The following is a 19,141-nucleotide window of genomic DNA, read 5'->3' on the forward strand; positions in this document are numbered from 1 at the left end:
TAACTTTAGATCTATAGCATAGGAAACAATTGTAGTATTATATATTGAGTATAGTTTAGAAAAAACTAATAAATAATTGAGAATTATTAATTCGTCTGACATTTGTCCTTCAATACTAACCAGTGTTTCTTCCAGACTTTTTTCTCCGGGGGGGGGGGGGGGCACTTGAAATTTTTGGGGGGGGGGTGGTAGACTTTCTTCGGGGGGGGGGGGGGCGGACACTGTTAAAAGTATATATTTTCTATATAAATTATATAAATTTCATTTCGTTCGGGGGGGGGGGGGGGGGGGGGGGGCTGTAAAAAAAATTTCGCCCCCCCCCCCCGAAGAGATGCCTGGAAGAAACTCTGATACTAACTAGACCCACTCCCCGTTAACTGGCTTAATGCCACGTTGGTCTGCAAACAAATTTATTTAGTTATAGCTGCATAACTGTAAGCCTTTTAGCGAGTTTCGTTTTACTTTCCTATTAAATTTGTTGACTAAATGCTAAAATATTTTTTTAAGTGCAATGCTTGTAAAATAAGTAAACAAATATCGTTACATTACAATTTACTGTGCTTTAAATCAAATACTTTTAGCCACTTAAAAGTGTTTGGATACATTAGTTTGAGAAAATCAGCCAATTCCGGTTTCAAAATGGCAACTCCATAGTTAGATAAATATTTATTTTTTAATAAAAAAAAAATAAATCATTTTATTTACTGTAGTAATTAAAAAATAGGTAATATCATTACCTGGTTTTGTACTCATTTTTTGATGCTTCGGTATAGGCTTATCATATGCTGATATTGATAGTTCAGATGGAGTAAAATCGCGAAAACTGCAATTTTTTATTACAAGTCCAGAATCTGAGAATGAGAAACCCCAGATTGGGAAATCCAAAAAAACAATACAGCGGCCTACTTACTAGTCTATATCTACATTAAGTTAGTTTAGTAAACTAGAGATCTAGATCTACGTCACTAGATCTAGATCTAAATCCCAATACCTTTAACAACAAACAATCAACAAGATCTGGAGTCTAGAGTAATTCTGGGAGTGCTAGACTTAGACTAGAAAATAAAATTAAATAAATATTTTTAATTTAGAAATTACATTAATTTTATAATTTAGATCTAGAAATCTAGTAGGCAGCTGTATTGTTCTAGATCTAATAATTTTAGTTTTAGACACTTCTTTCAGATTCTAGGTCTAGATCTCTAAACTAAACTTTTAAGGCGTCATCCATAAATGACGTCACGCTTTTTTGGACGATTTTTTGGATGATATTTCGAGTCGACCCTTTGAATCCCGGTCAGAACGTCCCCCCGTCGTGGCCTCAACCAACCGGCGGGCTTGTTGCATTGAGTTAAATATAAACTCAAAACAATAATATAAACAATCTCCTTTCGGTCTCAGGCCACATACCACGCACGCATAGTGTTGTGTGTCGTGCCTTAACCAAAATAAACTCTATCTCCCTTCATTATCATTAGATATATTTAATTAGTTAATTAATTAATTAGCTAATTTATAAAATTATGTATGATGCTATAGCAGTAGGTAAGTTACGGTAAGTATAATTTTTAAACTATGTAGGCCTATTAGTACTATTAAAGAACACACCTTCGTTGTTTCAATACCACCCCCTCCCTTCTTGAACTCAAAGTTAAACTTTTAACCCCGTTCGTAGAGACATGCGGTATGTTGTAAGGCGGCGGGTGGGTAGGGGTATATACTCATTGAAAAAAAATCCACCGTGGTGCGTGTTATTGGCCTTGGGCCTTCGGTGACGTTGTTTTGTGTTTGCTGTGAGGGGGAGAGGGGTTGTGTTATACTAGTTAAAAAAATTGCACCGTGGTATTGGCCTATGATGACGTTGTCGGCGCAAGCGAAGGGGGGGGTGGGAGACACATTTTTTTTTAAAAACCAGAACTAGGCATTTAAAGGCTGTAATAAAAATCAAGGACTGGAATAGCTATGAGGTCGAATTTAACGAGTGATGCTTGTTGGGTCTAATCATACGATTGCTAGGCGATGGGAGTCTCATCAAGCTCAGTTTACATTATTAACAGTGAACTATTGGGATGCTGTCATGCACAAAGTAACAGCTACCGAATGGCGAATGTAGCACTTAAAACATCGAGTGCATCCCGCTCATTATAAATCTTTGAAATACAAGTTAATGGATTGTCCAAAAACTTGAAGGACTGCCAGAATATATGCATTGTATTATAACATTAATCATTACGATATAAATAAAATTTGTATCCAAATATTTTAGGCTAAGGGGTCATCCATAAATGACGTCACACTCGTAGGGGGGAGGGGGGGGTCCGTAATTTTGTGACGATGTGTGATGAGGGGGAGGGGGGGGTTCAGATGTTGCGACGTCACATTTTTGCATTATAAAAAAGCAATGTTAGAAAAGGAATTTTAGACGTTATTTTATTTCGCGTTTTAGATAACTGTTTTAAATAATTTTAATAGTTTAGACAAGATTTTGGAAAAATATCGATGTTTAAAAAAAATTCAACTGCAATTTTGAGGGGGGGGGGGTTGTAGGTTGAGGTGTGGACGTCATTTTAGGGGGGGGGGTCTTGCTTTTTGTGACGACGTGTGACGGAGGGGAGGGGGGAGGTAAAAATCGTCAAAAAGCGTGACGTCATTTATGGATGACCCCTAACGGGATCTGCATTTAAATAAACAAGACCTATTAGGCTACTTTTGCATGGTAGCACAACTACATTTTAAGATTTCATAATGAGTAACCTAGTCGTGCATTAAAGGGCTGTACTCAATAACAATGGAAAAAAAATGAAATGCCGGCTTCAAACTTCAAGCTATTATTCCCCGTATTCTTCTACTAGAAATATAGCTCCGTTGTTTTAAATGACCTCACCCTCCTCCTCTCGCCTAGTTCAATTTAAAGTTACACTTTCAACCCCGTTAGGATGCGTGAACTACTGATGACCTAACTATTGAAAAAAAAACTGTTCTGGTGTTAAATTGCCCTCCCCTACTCGCAGCACTTAACTTTGGGGCCATACACATCAGGAAGGTCTAGGTCGGTGTTGTATCTCGTGCAAATTTACTCACAACACGACTACACACTATGGTGGTATCCAGGATTAAAGCTGCGACACTTACTTAGAGTGGGATTTAATTCGTTAGATCATTGTGCTTCAAATTCTGTTTCAATATTGGGATTAGATGGATATAATGTTGGAATTCAGTTAGTTTGTTATATTATATTGATCTAAAATGTCGTGTACCATCAGAAACTAAATTGGTTGACAAGACACATGTGTAGGCTAAAGAATGACCTCTAGATCGAGCCAAAGATGGCTGGTTAAGGTTGACAAACAGTGATTTTCAAATTTCACGGTGATGCTTTTCTAAAGGAGGATTTTATTTTGTGCTTTCTTTGGGATTATTTGTGTGATGTGAATATTCAAAAGTAATTTGTAAGTAGTATGCTTTTCACATTCAACCATTTTAACAGTTTGCGATTGATCTGCGGCCGGGCTGATTAATTTACATTTAGCGAAACTACACACTACACTGCGCCCCCAGGCCGTTGTTTCAGCTTGCCCTACTAGTCAATTATAGACAACTTTAGAATCAATACATGTGGCCAATACACCGATTTTTATTTAATAATCTTCAAAAGCCATTCCCTCTAGGGGTCGTTATTTTCACAAAATTGTCGTTTTCATTTTGTTGTCAAGAAAACTGGTATTTAGTTCACGAGAACGTATGAAAACCACTCATGCGTGACCGAAATCGTCGATTGGGTGCGTTCACGTGGTTTGACACGTGCTGACCTAGGCCGTTGTTTACATCCAAAAATCACCCAAAACGGCCTTTTTTCGAAAAAAATTGTTTGAAAAAATGGCTAAGTCCAATTTTAAAAAGTGTCATTTTCGGGCCCATTTTAAAAAACGTAAAAAAATCCGAACTACACGTAGAAAAAAATGGCTTTTTTCGGCCCTTTTTAGCTCCAAAAACGCGTCGCGTGACGTCATCGTGACGTCAGGCCGCCAACCAAAACGCGGAGAAAGCGCGCGTTTGATTGGTTGGCGGCTGACCACTATGAAATCCTATAGGGACGATTCGAATTGTATACCGATTTTTTTGACTCCCCCCCTCCCTCCCCCCGTCACACATCACAAAAAGCCAGACCTCCCCCCTCCTTATATGATGTCACACTTTAGCCTACAACCCCCCCTCAAAATTGCAGTCTCGAGTTCGAATCCGGGTTCTAGTCAGTAGACGTCCCTGAGTCCACCCAACTCTGATGGGTACCTAACTCACGTTAGGGAAAGTTAAGGCGGCTGGGTATAGTAGTGACCACACTATCTCTTCATATGCCGAGGTCACAGAAACAAGTGAACTCTACTTCACTTGCCCCATAGACCGTCAGGTTTGAAAGCGAACTTTACTTTTACACTTACACCATCTGAATATCCCTCCTTATCACACACCATCACAAAATTACGGACCCCCCTCCCCTTACGAGTGTGACGTCATTTATGGATGACCTCTTACTCTTAGTTTGACTCTAGGTTTTCTATTTAATTAAGTTAAAACTTAATTAGTAAATAGTAATAAAGAGGTCTATCTAGTAACTACACATTGAGGCCTATCTACTAACTATCTAGATATATAGTAAACTGTAGATCTAATTCTAGCCAGACTGATCTGTCTAAAAACTCAGACTGTAATTTGAACTATTACTATTTTATCTTGTGATGATCTTTCATTCATTTTCATACTCATAGGCTGTGGTTACAATCTTAGGAATTACATGGACAGTCATGAGTAGTCAGTAGGGCTAATTTAAAACTAATTTTAATTTAAAATATGCTGATTTATAATTTAAAGTAGGCCTATAAGGGTGTGGGGAAATTGCGAGACGCGAAAAGCGAAATGGCGAGGCGGGAAAATGCGAGAAGGGCGCGAAAACGGTCGGTCACGTGACTTTTTGTCTCGCATTTTACCACAACCCGATACTTACGCTGGGTGGTGTTGAAATGCGAAGATTTCTGCGAAAAATTTACCGCACCCGATTTTCAGTGGTATTTGGTCCAGACTTCAAAGACGTTTCGTTTACATTGTTAAAACTTCCTATTTTTCCGTCGCTAGACATACTGATGAATTGTCCAACTCACCCCCCCCCCCCCCCCCCCCCCCCCCCCCCCCAATCTTTTGTGTTGACTTCTGTCTTTGGTGTGGAACGCCGAGGCCGCCTGATTTACCGTCTTTGAAGATCACCGTGCCCAGATCCGCTGCCGCCGCAAACATATTTTCTATTGTTGCATAGAAATTGGTATTATAGCCGCCGCCTACGATTTTTTTCTAACGTTTTTTTTACCATATAAATATAAGCACAAGGTTGGATGTACTATGTGTGAAAGATGGTGTCACGAGGTGTGTTTGAGTAGTGCTAGGACCTGTTTCAGAAGATTTTGTTTGTAAATTTTGGTTGTAATAAAAAATATTTAATAAAAAAAAATTACACTTTATAGAATTGTTTATACTTTTACACTTTTTGCAAGTACAAAAATCCATAAATACATGTTGCAGAATATCTCCAATTCACAATGACACAGCTCACGGGATTTTCCTCTCGCTAACGAGAGCGGACGATGACAGTAGCACAGCAACGATGTTAGGATTTTTTAATAGATCTAGATATAGATCTATCTATCTTCTTAGTATCTATCTATCTATATAATAAAATCTAGATAAAAAATAACAACATACAACACTCGTGTTAAAGGGTATGGCTAAATGCTTGTTTATTTTTAAAAAAAAAAATAATTTAAATAAATAAAGATGAAAAAAAAGCATGAAAAAAACTTTTTTTTTCGCAAAAAGTGTCTCGCTATTTACCCTTAATTCCGCAGGTATGTCTCGCATTATCTTCTCGCATTTTCCCGCCTCGCCATTTCGCTTTTCGCGTCTCGCAATCTCCCAACACCCGGCCTATAAGTAGGCTGTTTGGTTCATCAGTTCATCTTTTCATTTTATTGTAGGCCTATGAGTTTTTGGATGTGTGTTATAATGGCATTGATTTTCAGAATGATCAAGCTGTATTATTAGCCTGTTGCAGGGTTGCAAGAATATTAGGCCTAAGTAATAAGTATAGGAGAAGTATTTATTAATTAATGGATGGTTTGTTAATGTTACCCAAATGAGAAAGAAAAAATGGGCAAAACTTTATTCAAATGAAGTAGGGCCTATGTCTACCTGATTATTTCTTAGATGTAAAATTGGATAATGGGCATGATTCTGCCTCTTGAAATTAGCCAAGAAATTACACAAACGGATTAAGTTGCAATAGGCCTCTATCCCACCATAATAATGATGTAATTAAAAAAAAAATTTTTTTGGTACATTTGGTTTAGCCAAAATGTACATTTTTTTTCATTTTTACTTCCATTCTAAATTTAATAAAAAAAATTGGTTTATTTATTCTTATAATTATAATAAATAGTTTTAGCTCTTTATTTCACAGTTGAGGAACAATGTCCAGCGGTAAACGGCCGGCAGAGGAATCTGCTAGCTCTACAGCTGGCGCACCAGCAGCAAAGAAAATGGCTATACCCTATGACAGCCTACAATTGGGAAAGATATACTCACTTGTTAGTTCATCACTGGTAAGTATTATGTATTAAAAGCATCCACATGTGGTTTTTTTTTTTAAGGTTTAGGTTATACTATACCTAAATTATTTAAAAAATTTGGGGGGAATTTTTAATACCAATACCAATATCCGATAATAGAATCTTCTCAAAAAGGGTTGTTAGATTACTGGTAGTTAACTAAAATACACACATGGCTTGCTAATGTCAATGCTAACCCTATTCCTCAACCAAACCCTACTCCCACCATATGACTAACCCTAATTTCTAGCCATAAAACTAGTCGAGATTACAATACTCCTAACAACCTAACACACCTATTTTTGGAAGAGTCTTATCTGTATTTTCAATCCGAATTTAGAAAAAAATAAAAAAATTTTATGTAAATATTATTTTACCTTATTATTTAATTTTTATTAACGGATGTAAATTTGAAATCACATATGTGTTGTCAAATTCTGTCCCATACTTAACTAATGAATTAAATTATCTTATTTATCACTTTAAATTTAAACAATGAAACACAGAATTGAATAAAAAAACTTGTAGGGAAATTGCATTTAGGAGTTGAAGAACTGATCTTGTTGACATTTAAAACAAACCATTTTCATTAATACAACAGGAAGAACTTGACATGAAAGTTCTGGTGTTTCAAAATAAAAAGTTAGCAGAGAGGATTGAACAACGTAAAAAGGCTGAAACAGAGTTACGGAAGCGTATTGAACAACTAGAGAACAGACAACGTACAGACGATGCTGTGCTCATGATTGTGAATCGTTACTGGAATCAGGTGAAGATATGCATTTAATTAAGTAGCTAATAAATTACAAAAATGTCTAGATTGTATTTATACTGTGTTGTATTTATATAAATAAATAAATAACATTAATTAACATGCATTTTGAAAACTATATTTTTTTCTGAACTATTAGTTGGATGAAGATGTTCGTGTTTTGCTTCAGCGATTCGATGCAGAAACTTCTGATGAGACAGAAACAAAAAGTAAATTTGCCTTTTGTCAATCATTTTGGTATTTTGTGCTGCCAGGCTTAAACAGTAATAAAAAAAATCAACTGTGTTATGATTATGGTCTTAAAAAGAGTATCAAATTATAGATGCCATTATTATTTTTAGGAATATATTGAAGAACCTTGTCAAGGATATACTTATCCAAAATGCTAATGATTAAAATAGCATGATTTTGATGGGTTTATTTATTCTTTCATGAAATTGTTTTTTTCATATAGCTTCTTCAAAAACTTTTATATGCACATCATTGTTAATATCACTCAATTTAATGTTCGTAATTGTTTTTTTAATGAACAGATGAAAGTAGTGAACTGACATCTTTCTTAACACTGTTATCTACATGGGACAAACAGGAACTGGAAGAGAAGCTTGGTCAGCGTGTGGAGTTCTCAAAGCGTGCTATAGGGAAGCTTCTTCAAGCGTTCGACAGAATGCTGCAAAGAAATGAAAAACTACATCATGCTATTGATGAAAAAGTAATTTAGGGTTAATCTGAGTTTAGATTGCCATTTTTAAAAATACAGCTGTTTGTGGATGTTTTCAATTACTACATTTTAGTTGATTTAATTTAAATTAGTTTTACTTACCGTTAATTAATTTAAACAAGGAAAACGGTTTTCATAAGGCTCTTATTATATAGAACAGATATTTGCTTCTTGTTTTACGCTTTAACAAACAAAACTATCAAAACCAAATTTACTTTGTACAAATATTTAAGATTGAACAGAATGAAAAGGACTCAATGCTTGAAGATGGTAAAACAGAAGAGGACAAGGAAGAGAAAGAAGAAAAGAAAGATGAAGGTAATGAAGAAGAAGAAGAAAAAGAATTAAAGAAGGAAGGTAAATTCTAATTGTTTTTACTCCCCTTCTGTAGTGTAAAGCTGTTTCCTAGTTTCTTTTTGGACACTGCTTCATTGTAACACTGTCACTGAACACTCTGCAGTGTGGTGTAGTCTGTAGTGTAAATATGGCTAGGTTAGTGGTATATTTTGTCTGAGGGAGGGGCTAGTGATTGTAAGTATTGTCTTTGTGTTTATGTATACATGTTTATTTTACCATGTATAATTAATTGAACAGTTATGTAAAGAAAATTTAAACAGTTTTTTTATTCATTAGCGCTGTTATTCAGTTAAGTTTCAAAACTAATTTTAAGCTTAAAGAATATTGGCACTTTTTAGTTTATAGAAATTCTCTAATAATCAAACATTTATCACTGTCATTTTATAATCTTATCAGACATTTACTTTTGCTGTGTGTTTGCAATTGTTTTAATTCTGTTAAATCTGAAGTGAAAGAAATTAAAAAACAAAATATTTTCCATTTCTTTTTTTTTGCAAAGAATATGTGAACTATACATTTAATTTAATTCTAACTTAAATTAAAAAAAATGGACTGACCATATGTCGTATGGACTGACCATATGTCGTAAAATGAAGAATTTTTCTTAAAAGATTCATTGTGTTAATGTTTCTGTAATGCACTCGCCACTCTTTTATGATTACACACAATTAGATTTTAGTATTATTTGTTTTAAACTTTCTTTTTTAAATGGTCATTTGATGATGGATATACCTTTGTCACAACACACTACAGGGTTTGTTTTATATGTGGTGCTAGTAATTGTATCTTATTTGTGGCTTTGTTTTATCTGGGATATATATCTAATTCTTAAAAAACTTTGTTATTTTTTAGGTTATCACATTTTTTAATATTACAATCTCAGCTTTTATTTTGACTAGTATTACATTACACATTTATATAAAGAAATAAACTTTTTAGGATTCTAATAATCAAAAGTCCATTTCAGTGTAAAAAACAGTTTTTTTTTCCAGATTTAGAATATTAAATTTAAAAAAATAGGTATTCTATACGCATATTCAATATTAAGTAGACTAAATTTTAAAATATTTTTTAGGTGAAGAGCCTGAAGAAAAGGCCAGTAAGACAGATGAGGAGATGCCTGAAGTGATAAAGGAAGAAGAGAAAGAAGAAAAGGTCCCAGAGATGAGTTTGTCTGATATAGTGAAGGGAGAATTGGCGGACCTGAGAAAAGAGACCAAGCAGCTACACAATCTTGTGACGCAGCTGCACCAGCGTCACCATGAACACACTCTCCATGTTAGTTGGTTTTTTTTTCTGTTTGACATATGTATCAATTCACACAGATCCTTGACATTCACATTAACCATTCTCCCACTTCATCATCAAACTTCACCATATCCACACAACAAATTTAATCCACATTCATGTGACCAAACCCATCCATATCCACACTACCAACTCAATCCACATCCATGTGACCATACCCCACCATATCCACACTACTCTCTCCAACCACATCCATTGACCAAATCCATCTATATCCACACTGCAACCTCATCCATGTGACCATACCCCACCATATCCACACTACTCTCTCCAACCACATCCATTGACCAAATCCATCTATATCCACACTCCAACCTCATCCATGTGACCATACCCCACCATAACCACACTACTCTCTCCAACCACATCCATTGACCAAATCCATCTATACCTACACTCCAGCCTCATCCACGTGACCATATCCCACCACATCCACTATATCCACCAGATCAACTTCACCCTGTTGTGTGTGTTACCTTTACAAGCACATTACCAAATTTTACCGTACTCATATTTTTTTGTCCCAGATCTCTGAGTTACAAGACAAGCTGACGGCCTCTGAGACAGAGATAGCTGAGGTAAAAAACAAGCTGGATGACCTGGAGTACATGTATGAAAAATCTGAATACAAGACAGACAGTTTGGAGCGCAGGCTAGCAGAGGTCACAGAGAAGTTACAGTTTTACCAGGAGACAACTGGCAACATGCCCCTCTCTGGACTTAAAAATCTGCCAGGTGTACCAACAGGGAGGGTAAGTCTGTGGGTTTTGTCATGTTTGGTTTTTAAATCTCAAGATAATTTTTAACATACAAGTATTTGTATTTCATCTGCTTAGTTTTTCATTCAAAATTTTGTTTAAATAGTTGTATTTAAGACAATACAAATTTATTAAATGTTGATGCTTTTTGAGCTTGCTGTGACCATATTGTGATTTACTAATAACACATGTAGAATAAAATGCAGTATATAGCTTGTGTGGTTAATTGAAACAATGTCTGACTTTTCTCTCATTTAGTTGGATGAAATTCTGTCTGAGCTAGAGGAACACAAGGAGCTCTCTACCAACAGGCTGATGGAGTTAGAAAAATTGAGTGCAGACTACCAAGAGACACTAACAGAGGTCGAAAAGCTTAAAATGGATGTAAGTTCATGTAACCATTAAAAGTCTTGTCTTATAGTGTATTAGTAAATGTGTTCTGTATTAATATATGTGGTCATAAATGTATGTAGTTTATTTTAGTACTTAAAGTCTGTTATTCAGGACTTTATTTCCCCAGCTACAACACCTGCCAGAGAATGTCATTCTTGAGACAACAGAATACAAGTGTTTGCAGTCACAGTTTTCTGTTCTGTACAATGAAAGCATGCAAATTCGAACTCAGTTAGAGGAAATCAGAAATCAGATGACCATCAACAAAAACAATCATGGACGGCAGATAGAACAAATGGAGGTTTGGTATTGTTTCAATCCTTTTATAAGTTATACAATTGTTTCTTTCCTTTCAAAATACCTTCATTGATCATTAAGGAAGTATACATTTTTAAAATGTATTTTGAATATGACAATGTTAACATGTGTTATCTTATGACAAACTAATAGATTGATGAATTAGAGGGCCAGAAACGACTGAGAACAGAAATGATTCAAGTGGAGGACAATTTGGCCCAAACCAGGAAGGAATATGATATGTTGAGGATAGAGTTTGAACAGGCTATGGCAGCTAATGATCAAAATTGTAAGCTTTGTTTTAGATTTATTAATAAGGCTCAAGTAAACAAATTATTAAAGTTTCCAATAATATGTTTTTACATTCAATTTTAGTGACGATTAATCGTGAAATGCGAAACCTAATTCAGAGTTTACAAAATCATAACCAGCAACTCAAGATGGAGTCAGCTAGATATAAACGGAGACTTAGAGAAGCACAAGCAGAAATTCATAAGGTGGCTGTTTTAACTATACCAGACAACATAAAATTTAATATAAAAAATTTTTTTTTCGTTAAAATTATTGAAACAATTTTTATATAAAAGCTGTTTTAAAAAATGTTTCAGTTAAAACAAGAACTTGCCACAGTCAACCCTCCAACATCATCATCGTCATCAACAACAACAACAGCTTCAGTCCCCTCATCCGCTACCTCTACAGCCACCACAGCCACCACCCCATCCACAGGCACCTCACCTGCCACAGCAGCTGTAACACCTGCAGACAACAAAGACAACATCACCCACATTAAGGAAGAGGCCCAGCTCTCACCTGTTAAAACAGAACCAGGTAAAGCAATCAAAACCAGGTTAACATAAATAGCCATTAAAACCAAAGCTTGGTAACAGTTTATTTCTTTGGTTAAAGTAGAAAAGTTGTGAACACATTAACCATAATAATCAAATAAATAATATATATATATTTAATAATTGTAGCAAGAAAAAAGAGCAGCTCTTAACACTTGAATTAGGAGTCATCATCATAAGTAACTTAAATACAGAAATAAAATGCAGCATTAATTGATTGCTTGTGTTCTTATAGCTGGCAGTATAAAACATCTGTAGACAAAATAGGCGTGAAAATAAGTTACTTAAACACATTGTACTTAAACACATACTTCACTTGCCCCTTCCAAACCTGACGGTTTATGGGGCAAGTGAAGTAGAGTTCACCTGTTTCTATGAAGAGATAGTTTGGTCAGCACTAGGTCCAGCCGCCAAATGAAATGTAGCCCTAAAATAATCAAATAAATAAGGTCTATATATAATAATTAGAGCAAGGAAAAAGAGCAGCTCTCAACCCTTGAATTAAAAGTTATTATCATAAGTAACTTAAATACAGAAATAAAATGCAGCATTAATTGATTACTTGTGTTCTTATAGCTGACAATATAAAATAACTAGACAAAATAGGCTTTGAAATAAGTTACTTGAACACAGTCTTAAATTAAATGTAAAGTTCCCCTTCCAAATCTGAGGGTTTGTGGGGCAAGTGAAGTAGAAGTCACCCGTTTCTGTGACCTATACATATGAAGAGATAGTGTGGTTAGCCCAGCCACCAAATGAAATGTAGCCCTAAAATATTGTTTATTGTGTTCATCACATCCCAGGCACAGCACCTCTTCCCATCAAAAAGGAAGAAGGGGAAATCCCCACAACTCCAGTGAAGAAAGAGGAGGAGGATGATGATTATAGAGACTTGAAAAATGGCAAGAATGATCCCGAATTGGTGAAAGATTTAAGGAATCAACTCAAGTAAGAATTGTCTTTCTTGTCAGATTTGTTGTGACCTGCTAGCCAATTGAAAGGCCATATTACACTTTGTGGAAAAAAATTAGCAAAGTACACAAATGTAAATTGCCTATGCTCCACTGAGAGGTAAAAAAGGCAAATAAGAACAAGAATAACAGTTTTGTGTGTGTTTGTGTGTGTGAAATTACAGAGCTGATTAATTCTGTTGCTACAAACTTTCTAGTTTTAAAACTTGTTTGATGAGGAACGTGTTCTGTTACAACTTGTTTGTCTAGGAACATGCTTGTTTCCTCCTTAGAAAATCACAAGACAATGTCAGAGACCTGAAACTTTTGTTAGACACATATAAAGCAGCCCCTAAGGAACAGCGAGAGAAAATTCAAGTAAGGTTATCAGTACCAACTATTTATTTAGTGAATTTGTTGATTTGATTAAAAAACATTCAGATAATTCTTTTAACTTAATGCAGCAGAGTTTATCAATTTCAAGTTGTAAGTTAAACCCCATTTGCTTGTTGCCAGTTGATGTCAGCGGAGAAGAAGGCGAGACAGGAAGTGGAAGAGTTGAAAGCTCACATTAAAAAGATGCAGGAGAGTGAAAGGAGGGAGAGGAGGAAGCTGGCAGATGAGGACGCTATGCGGAAAATTAAAAAGATGGAGGAGACTATTTTAGAGCTACAAAAAAGTTTAGCCAATCAAAAACAGGTGAATTTTTCTTTCTCTTCTGCAAGTGAATCTTTTTATTGTTTAGAAATACATTGGCTTGCAAATGTATTGTATTGTATGAAATATATAATATATATAAAATATAGTGGCTAGGACATAAGCAAATTGATAATTAAAGTTTCTTTGAAATAGATATCTCATCACACTATAATTACAGCTAATAGTCAATATGAAATGCATCACTTTTGATAATTAATGATTGAGACTATTATTGCAACAAGTTTTGGCAATGTGTAGTACATCTGTTGCTCATTCAAGCTGAATATGATTTATGATGTTGATCTAAAGTAGCTCATGTATGTCCTAGAGAGAGGAAGCCTTGCTGAATGACTTGGACGTGACGGGACAAGCCTTTGAGGACATGCAAGAACAAAATACTCGTTTACTTCAGCAGCTACGGGAGAAGGATGATGCTAACTTTAAGCTCATGTCAGAGGTCAGATACATGTAGAAATATGTTTATTTTTGTCACTGGTCTCATTAGCATATAGAGCTGACCACAGTATCCCTTGATATGCTGAGTTCATAGAAACAGGTGAGCTCTACTTCACTTGCCCCATGGACCATCAGGTTCAAAAAGGGAACTTTACTTTAGCTCATTAGCATACATTATTTTGTCAGATAAAAATTAATACTTTATTTCACTGGTCTCTTGTTTATACCATATTAGAAATATACTGTTAATACCATATTAGAAATATACTGTTAATTTTTCACTAAACACTTAATCTTATACAATTTTGCATAAGTATTTATAAGTACATTTCTTTTGTGCCTGGCCACTTAAGAGAATGAAATCACAACTTGTATCACTGTTCTCTTCTACACCATGGTGGTGAACATTCCTTAAGCAATCTAATCTAGTAATCTCAGTAAATTGTGAACATTCTTTTGTTATTGTTGTTACAGAGGATCAAGTCCAATCAGATCCAGAAGCTTCTGAGGGAAGAGAAAGATGTGCTGACAGAACAAGTGGTCACTCTACAGTCCCAGGTGGAGGCACAGAACCTGGTGGTCAGGAGTCTGGAAGAGAAGGAGAGGCTCCTACAGAACAGCCTGTCAACTGTGGAGAAGGAGCAGGCGTAAGTACTTGTTCAAAAGTTTGCCCTTACATATTTTACTTATATTCTCAACTATTAATTTAACTGCTTGTCTCTATTCATTTTATCTATGTACACTCACCTTTCAAGTACTGGATTATAAGTTTGTCTATTTTACTTATATACTTTCTTATTACAAGTAGGCCCTACTGGCTTAACATTATGTTTCTATTTATTTATATACTCCCATCTTTCAAGTACTAGATAACTCAATTCATTTTATTTTCATTTTTTCAACTTGGCATATGCATTTTGGAATTTCAGATATACATTGATCACCCTTTATTTTATTGTATCATCAGAGTCATTCCACATGACAATCACAATTTTTTCATTTAGATAATGTTGGAGTGAATGCTGTAATCTTGAAAAAAAAAACTAAATATTTGTATTATTTATGTTACATCAAAGTCAAAAATAAAATCAAAATTTAGGCAAAATAGAAGAATATGTGAACAATACTTTTCAAATATTAACTCAAAAGTGATTGTGATTGTGAAATGACAGTGACAATGTCGAGAATTCTGATGTCTCTACCTCAATTCCGATAAAGTTTAATGTTACTCCTGGTTGTTAATGAAATGCTGATTGACAAAAAATGCATGTTGATTGTGTTAAACTGTGTTACTCTTACACTTAGCTAGATACATGAAATCTTGTGTACTTACCAATAGGATAACACAGCAAGCCATGGAAATGCATAAACGAAAAGCTGTAGAGAGTTCCCAGACAGCAGCGGACCTGAAGCTTCACTTAGATAAGTACCAAGCCCAGCTGAAAGAGGCGCAGGTTGCTGTGGCTGAGAAAACAGCATCTCTAGAGCAGGAAGTCTTCAAGTATAAGAGAATGCAGGTAGCTTAGCTCCCCTATTTCTTTCCTTAAGTTCATTGTCACTAGGTTGTTTAACAAGCCTATTGCCCATCAGCTATTTAACAAACCCATTGTTCATTATCTGTCAATCTCATTAATGGTCTATTTTGTTTTCTAGGAGGAAGTTGCGAAACTGAATCGTAAACTTGAGCGCAGTAAGAAGATAGAAATGGCAGGTGCAGCAGATGAAGTATTATTAGAAGAAATCAAAGAATATAAGGTTGGTTACCTCACCGTTCATGTTTCATTCAGTGATTAAATTTTTGTTAATTTTACGTGATAAGTAAAGTAGCATTAATTTAGACATTTGTGTTCAAGTTAGGTAATTGTGTAGTTAATGACATACTTTCCCGAGCTGCAACATGTTCATGTTCTAAGTGTTAGTGTTTCATGTCATGTTGGTGTTGTTCATGTGAAAGTACCTTTACCCTAAGTTGTTATTCTAACCCTACTTTCACCTATAATGTTTTTATTCCACCAGGAACAATTGACCTGTCCTTCATGTAAAGTCAACAAAAAGGATGCTGTACTGACCAAATGTTTCCATGTGTTTTGTCTGGAATGTTTGAGGACACGCTATGAGACGAGACAGAGGAAGTGCCCCAAATGCAATGCTGGGTTCGGTGCCAATGACTTCCATAGACTGTATTTGTCTTAGGGTTAGAGTTACTTCTAACACTTGCATCAAGTGTTGGCCACACACACAAGGACACACCAAGTTTAGTGACAGTTGTTCTCCACAGGTTGAGCACTATTGTTGTTTTATCATACAGCTAGCATCTTTACTGGACCTAGTACAGGTGGCACTGACTAATCAAGATAAGACAAAATGTCGCAGTCAACCTGCAGTAGTAGAAACAAATTCATTGATTTCTGTTTTATATGGACTGAACACTAACTGCACACAAGCTAAAGCCACCCCATCAAGTTGCCAGCCGTAGCTTAGAGTTCAGGCAAAAAGTGGATGTTGTATATTTGTTAAAGCCAGGCCTGTGTTGTTGAACTCAGAAAAAACTAGTTCTTGTCATGTTGGAGGGTTCATTCATGGCCATCTTAAATTCCTGTATTTCTAAAAACTTCTTCAAATGGATGTACTTTCGGCAGGATATGAGGAAAAGTGAAAGTTAAATCACACTTCTCCACAGTATAGAATATCTTGCTATAAATTGTTTGCTCTAAACAATAACATCAATTTTTTTTTCAACCCTTATTGTGTTACGTACTTCAATAAAAAATGCATGTGTTCTCTGTTGATGTTAGTTAGGTTGGAAAAACATTGAAATTATTGTTTAATACACATTTTGATAAGTTAAATGAAACTGATAACAAATCTTTTTTTCCATATGGTAAATTATACATGTTGCAAATTTGTTCACTTTTTGTCATCAATTGTTGAATACATTTTTTAGTTCACTTAGGCTGTACAACTTTTTATTTAAAATTGAGTTGTACTTTTTTTAATTCCTAGATCTACTAGAAAAATTCAAAGAGGACTAGTTGCATCTAGTTAAGAAGTCGTTACTTTATGTCTCACAAGTCACATGACAAGTTATTAAAGTTAGTTCTGTTATTCAAGACAGATAATTCATGTGTTATGTATGTAAGAGTTGTCTTTGTTATATATAACCTTATGTAGTAATTTTCCCAACATTATTTGTTTTACCAGATATTATCTTGACTAAGGCAACTCTTGCATGAAATTTATTATAACTATTACAGTGAGTACTTTTTTACAAGGACTACTTAAAAAGTTTCACTTTGTTTTCTCAGCTAGCATTATACTCTGTAGTCTGTTACATTTATTGCCAATATTGTTTTCTGCTTAAACTAGGTCATTTCTTAGGTTAAAAAGTCAGAACTCAAAATGTAAAGGAACAAAGTTTAGGACTTTCACTGCCAATTATTTATGTTATTTTATGAATAGTGTTAATGTTGAATGGTTCAGGTACATTAATTTCTGTTGTCTGTTGATGTAATGGGGTCAGTTTTGTATTCTGGTGTTGAGCTTGTGTTTTGTATTATAATGTAAATAATGTGTAGTGTTGCCTGTTGGTAGGAACAAGTTTTTTGAGATGAATGCTAGCCACTGTTTTACTACCATGATGGATGAAGCAATGAATATATTGTTACTCTGTGTTCACTCTCTTTCTTATTTCGTCCTAGAACTGTTTCTCAGCATTGAATAAATTTTATCACTCATCACTGCTAATGAATATTGATAGTTTTGGAGAATGGAGGAAAGAAAGATTTGCGAAACAGAAAACTAACTGCTCAACGTAAAACTGCACTCAAAAAAGGGCATGAGGGCTTTAGTTTTCTTAAATTGAGGGTTTATAAACATTAACAAAGAGGGACTACATGTACAATGTACCTAATAAGACATATTCCCATGGAATATAGCAAAAGTGTATTAGTATAATTAGTTTGCAGTTTTTCTGTTTGCGCAGTTTTCTGATGGGCATGTTTCTGTAAACAGACAGTTTGAAAAAACTAAGTTAAGTCCTTGCCTGGTTGTCCAGCTGTTGGCTGGATGGTCAGTAAAGTTGCCTTCAAGATGTTGGTCAGTTAACAACCAGTAAGGTTTGACTGGGTCACAAACAACCAGTCAGCCCAGCTCAAAACATTTTTCTGAAGTCCAAAAGGAGATAATTTGTACTAGCTTAACAACTAACATTGGTACAATTTATTTTATGCTTATATTCTTCAGTCTCTTACCAAATATTTAAGCAAAACATGGGGAAATGAATTATTTGCAGTTAACAGCTGTAACGTAACGGCAAGTGTTATTTTAAAAAAAATTTAAAAAAAAATTTATATATACAATTTCCAAAACCAAACCGAAAGTGATACATACTAAGGCCTGGAGCAACAGTAGAAACTAGCTGATTCGACACATTTAATATTGTAAGTAGATCTACATGATGACTGAACGAACTTTACATTGACCAAAGTATGAACAAGCCATTGCGTCGTTGGATTTGCTTAGCAATAAATATCACATTTTTGTACTTTTATTTATTGTCCAGGTAAAATAGGGGGGGGGAGATAAAAGGGTATTTGGGAAGTAATGTAATAAGAGAACAAACAGAGGCAAACAAGTGAGCAGTCGATTCTCCAGTAATGTAATAAAGGGGCGAATACAATTTCAAGTCCTATCACTCGTCACTTGAAAATCATGAAGAATTTAAAGTAGACGCCGTTAATGAAATGGCTATATTGACACATTTGGGGTTTAAATGGTACACCGTCAATATTGATATTTCGGGATGGCGTGACCTGGCGGTGGAGAGCTGGGCTGCAGGCCCGAAGGTCTCGTGTTCGATTCCGTGTTCGAGTCAGTAGAACGTCCGTGAGTTCACCCAGTTCTGATGGGTACCGAACTTTACGTTGGGCG

At 35.2% G+C, this 19,141-nt stretch overlaps 1 protein-coding gene across 2 annotated transcripts; it reads left to right on the forward strand.

Annotated features, from left to right (window-relative positions):
- The first annotated feature begins 616 nt into the window (after positions 1–616).
- LOC131948348 (E3 ubiquitin-protein ligase Bre1) lies at positions 617–17,949 on the forward strand. 2 transcript variants are annotated; one of them, XM_059309927.1, is made up of 21 exons: positions 617–724; positions 6,506–6,647; positions 7,255–7,422; positions 7,565–7,634; positions 7,959–8,137; positions 8,380–8,503; positions 9,579–9,781; positions 10,339–10,563; positions 10,828–10,953; positions 11,090–11,263; positions 11,413–11,548; positions 11,635–11,756; positions 11,868–12,090; positions 12,911–13,055; positions 13,351–13,435; positions 13,574–13,756; positions 14,085–14,213; positions 14,687–14,859; positions 15,552–15,729; positions 15,866–15,967; positions 16,229–17,949. In XM_059309927.1, the coding sequence occupies exons 2-21, from the start codon at positions 6,516–6,518 to the stop codon at positions 16,403–16,405; spliced, it is 3,054 nt and encodes a 1,017-aa protein (XP_059165910.1). In that variant the 5' UTR covers positions 617–724; positions 6,506–6,515; the 3' UTR covers positions 16,406–17,949. The 2 variants fall into 2 exon arrangements, with proteins under 2 accessions (XP_059165910.1, XP_059165912.1); XM_059309929.1 differs by having other exon boundaries at positions 8,380–8,464.
- Positions 17,950–19,141: the final 1,192 nt, after the last annotated feature.

The sequence above is a fragment of the Physella acuta genome, unplaced genomic scaffold, assembly GCF_028476545.2.
Source record: "Physella acuta isolate Inbredline_101_S28 unplaced genomic scaffold, ASM2847654v3 ptg000641l, whole genome shotgun sequence".
Classification (NCBI taxonomy): domain Eukaryota; kingdom Metazoa; phylum Mollusca; class Gastropoda; family Physidae; genus Physella; species Physella acuta.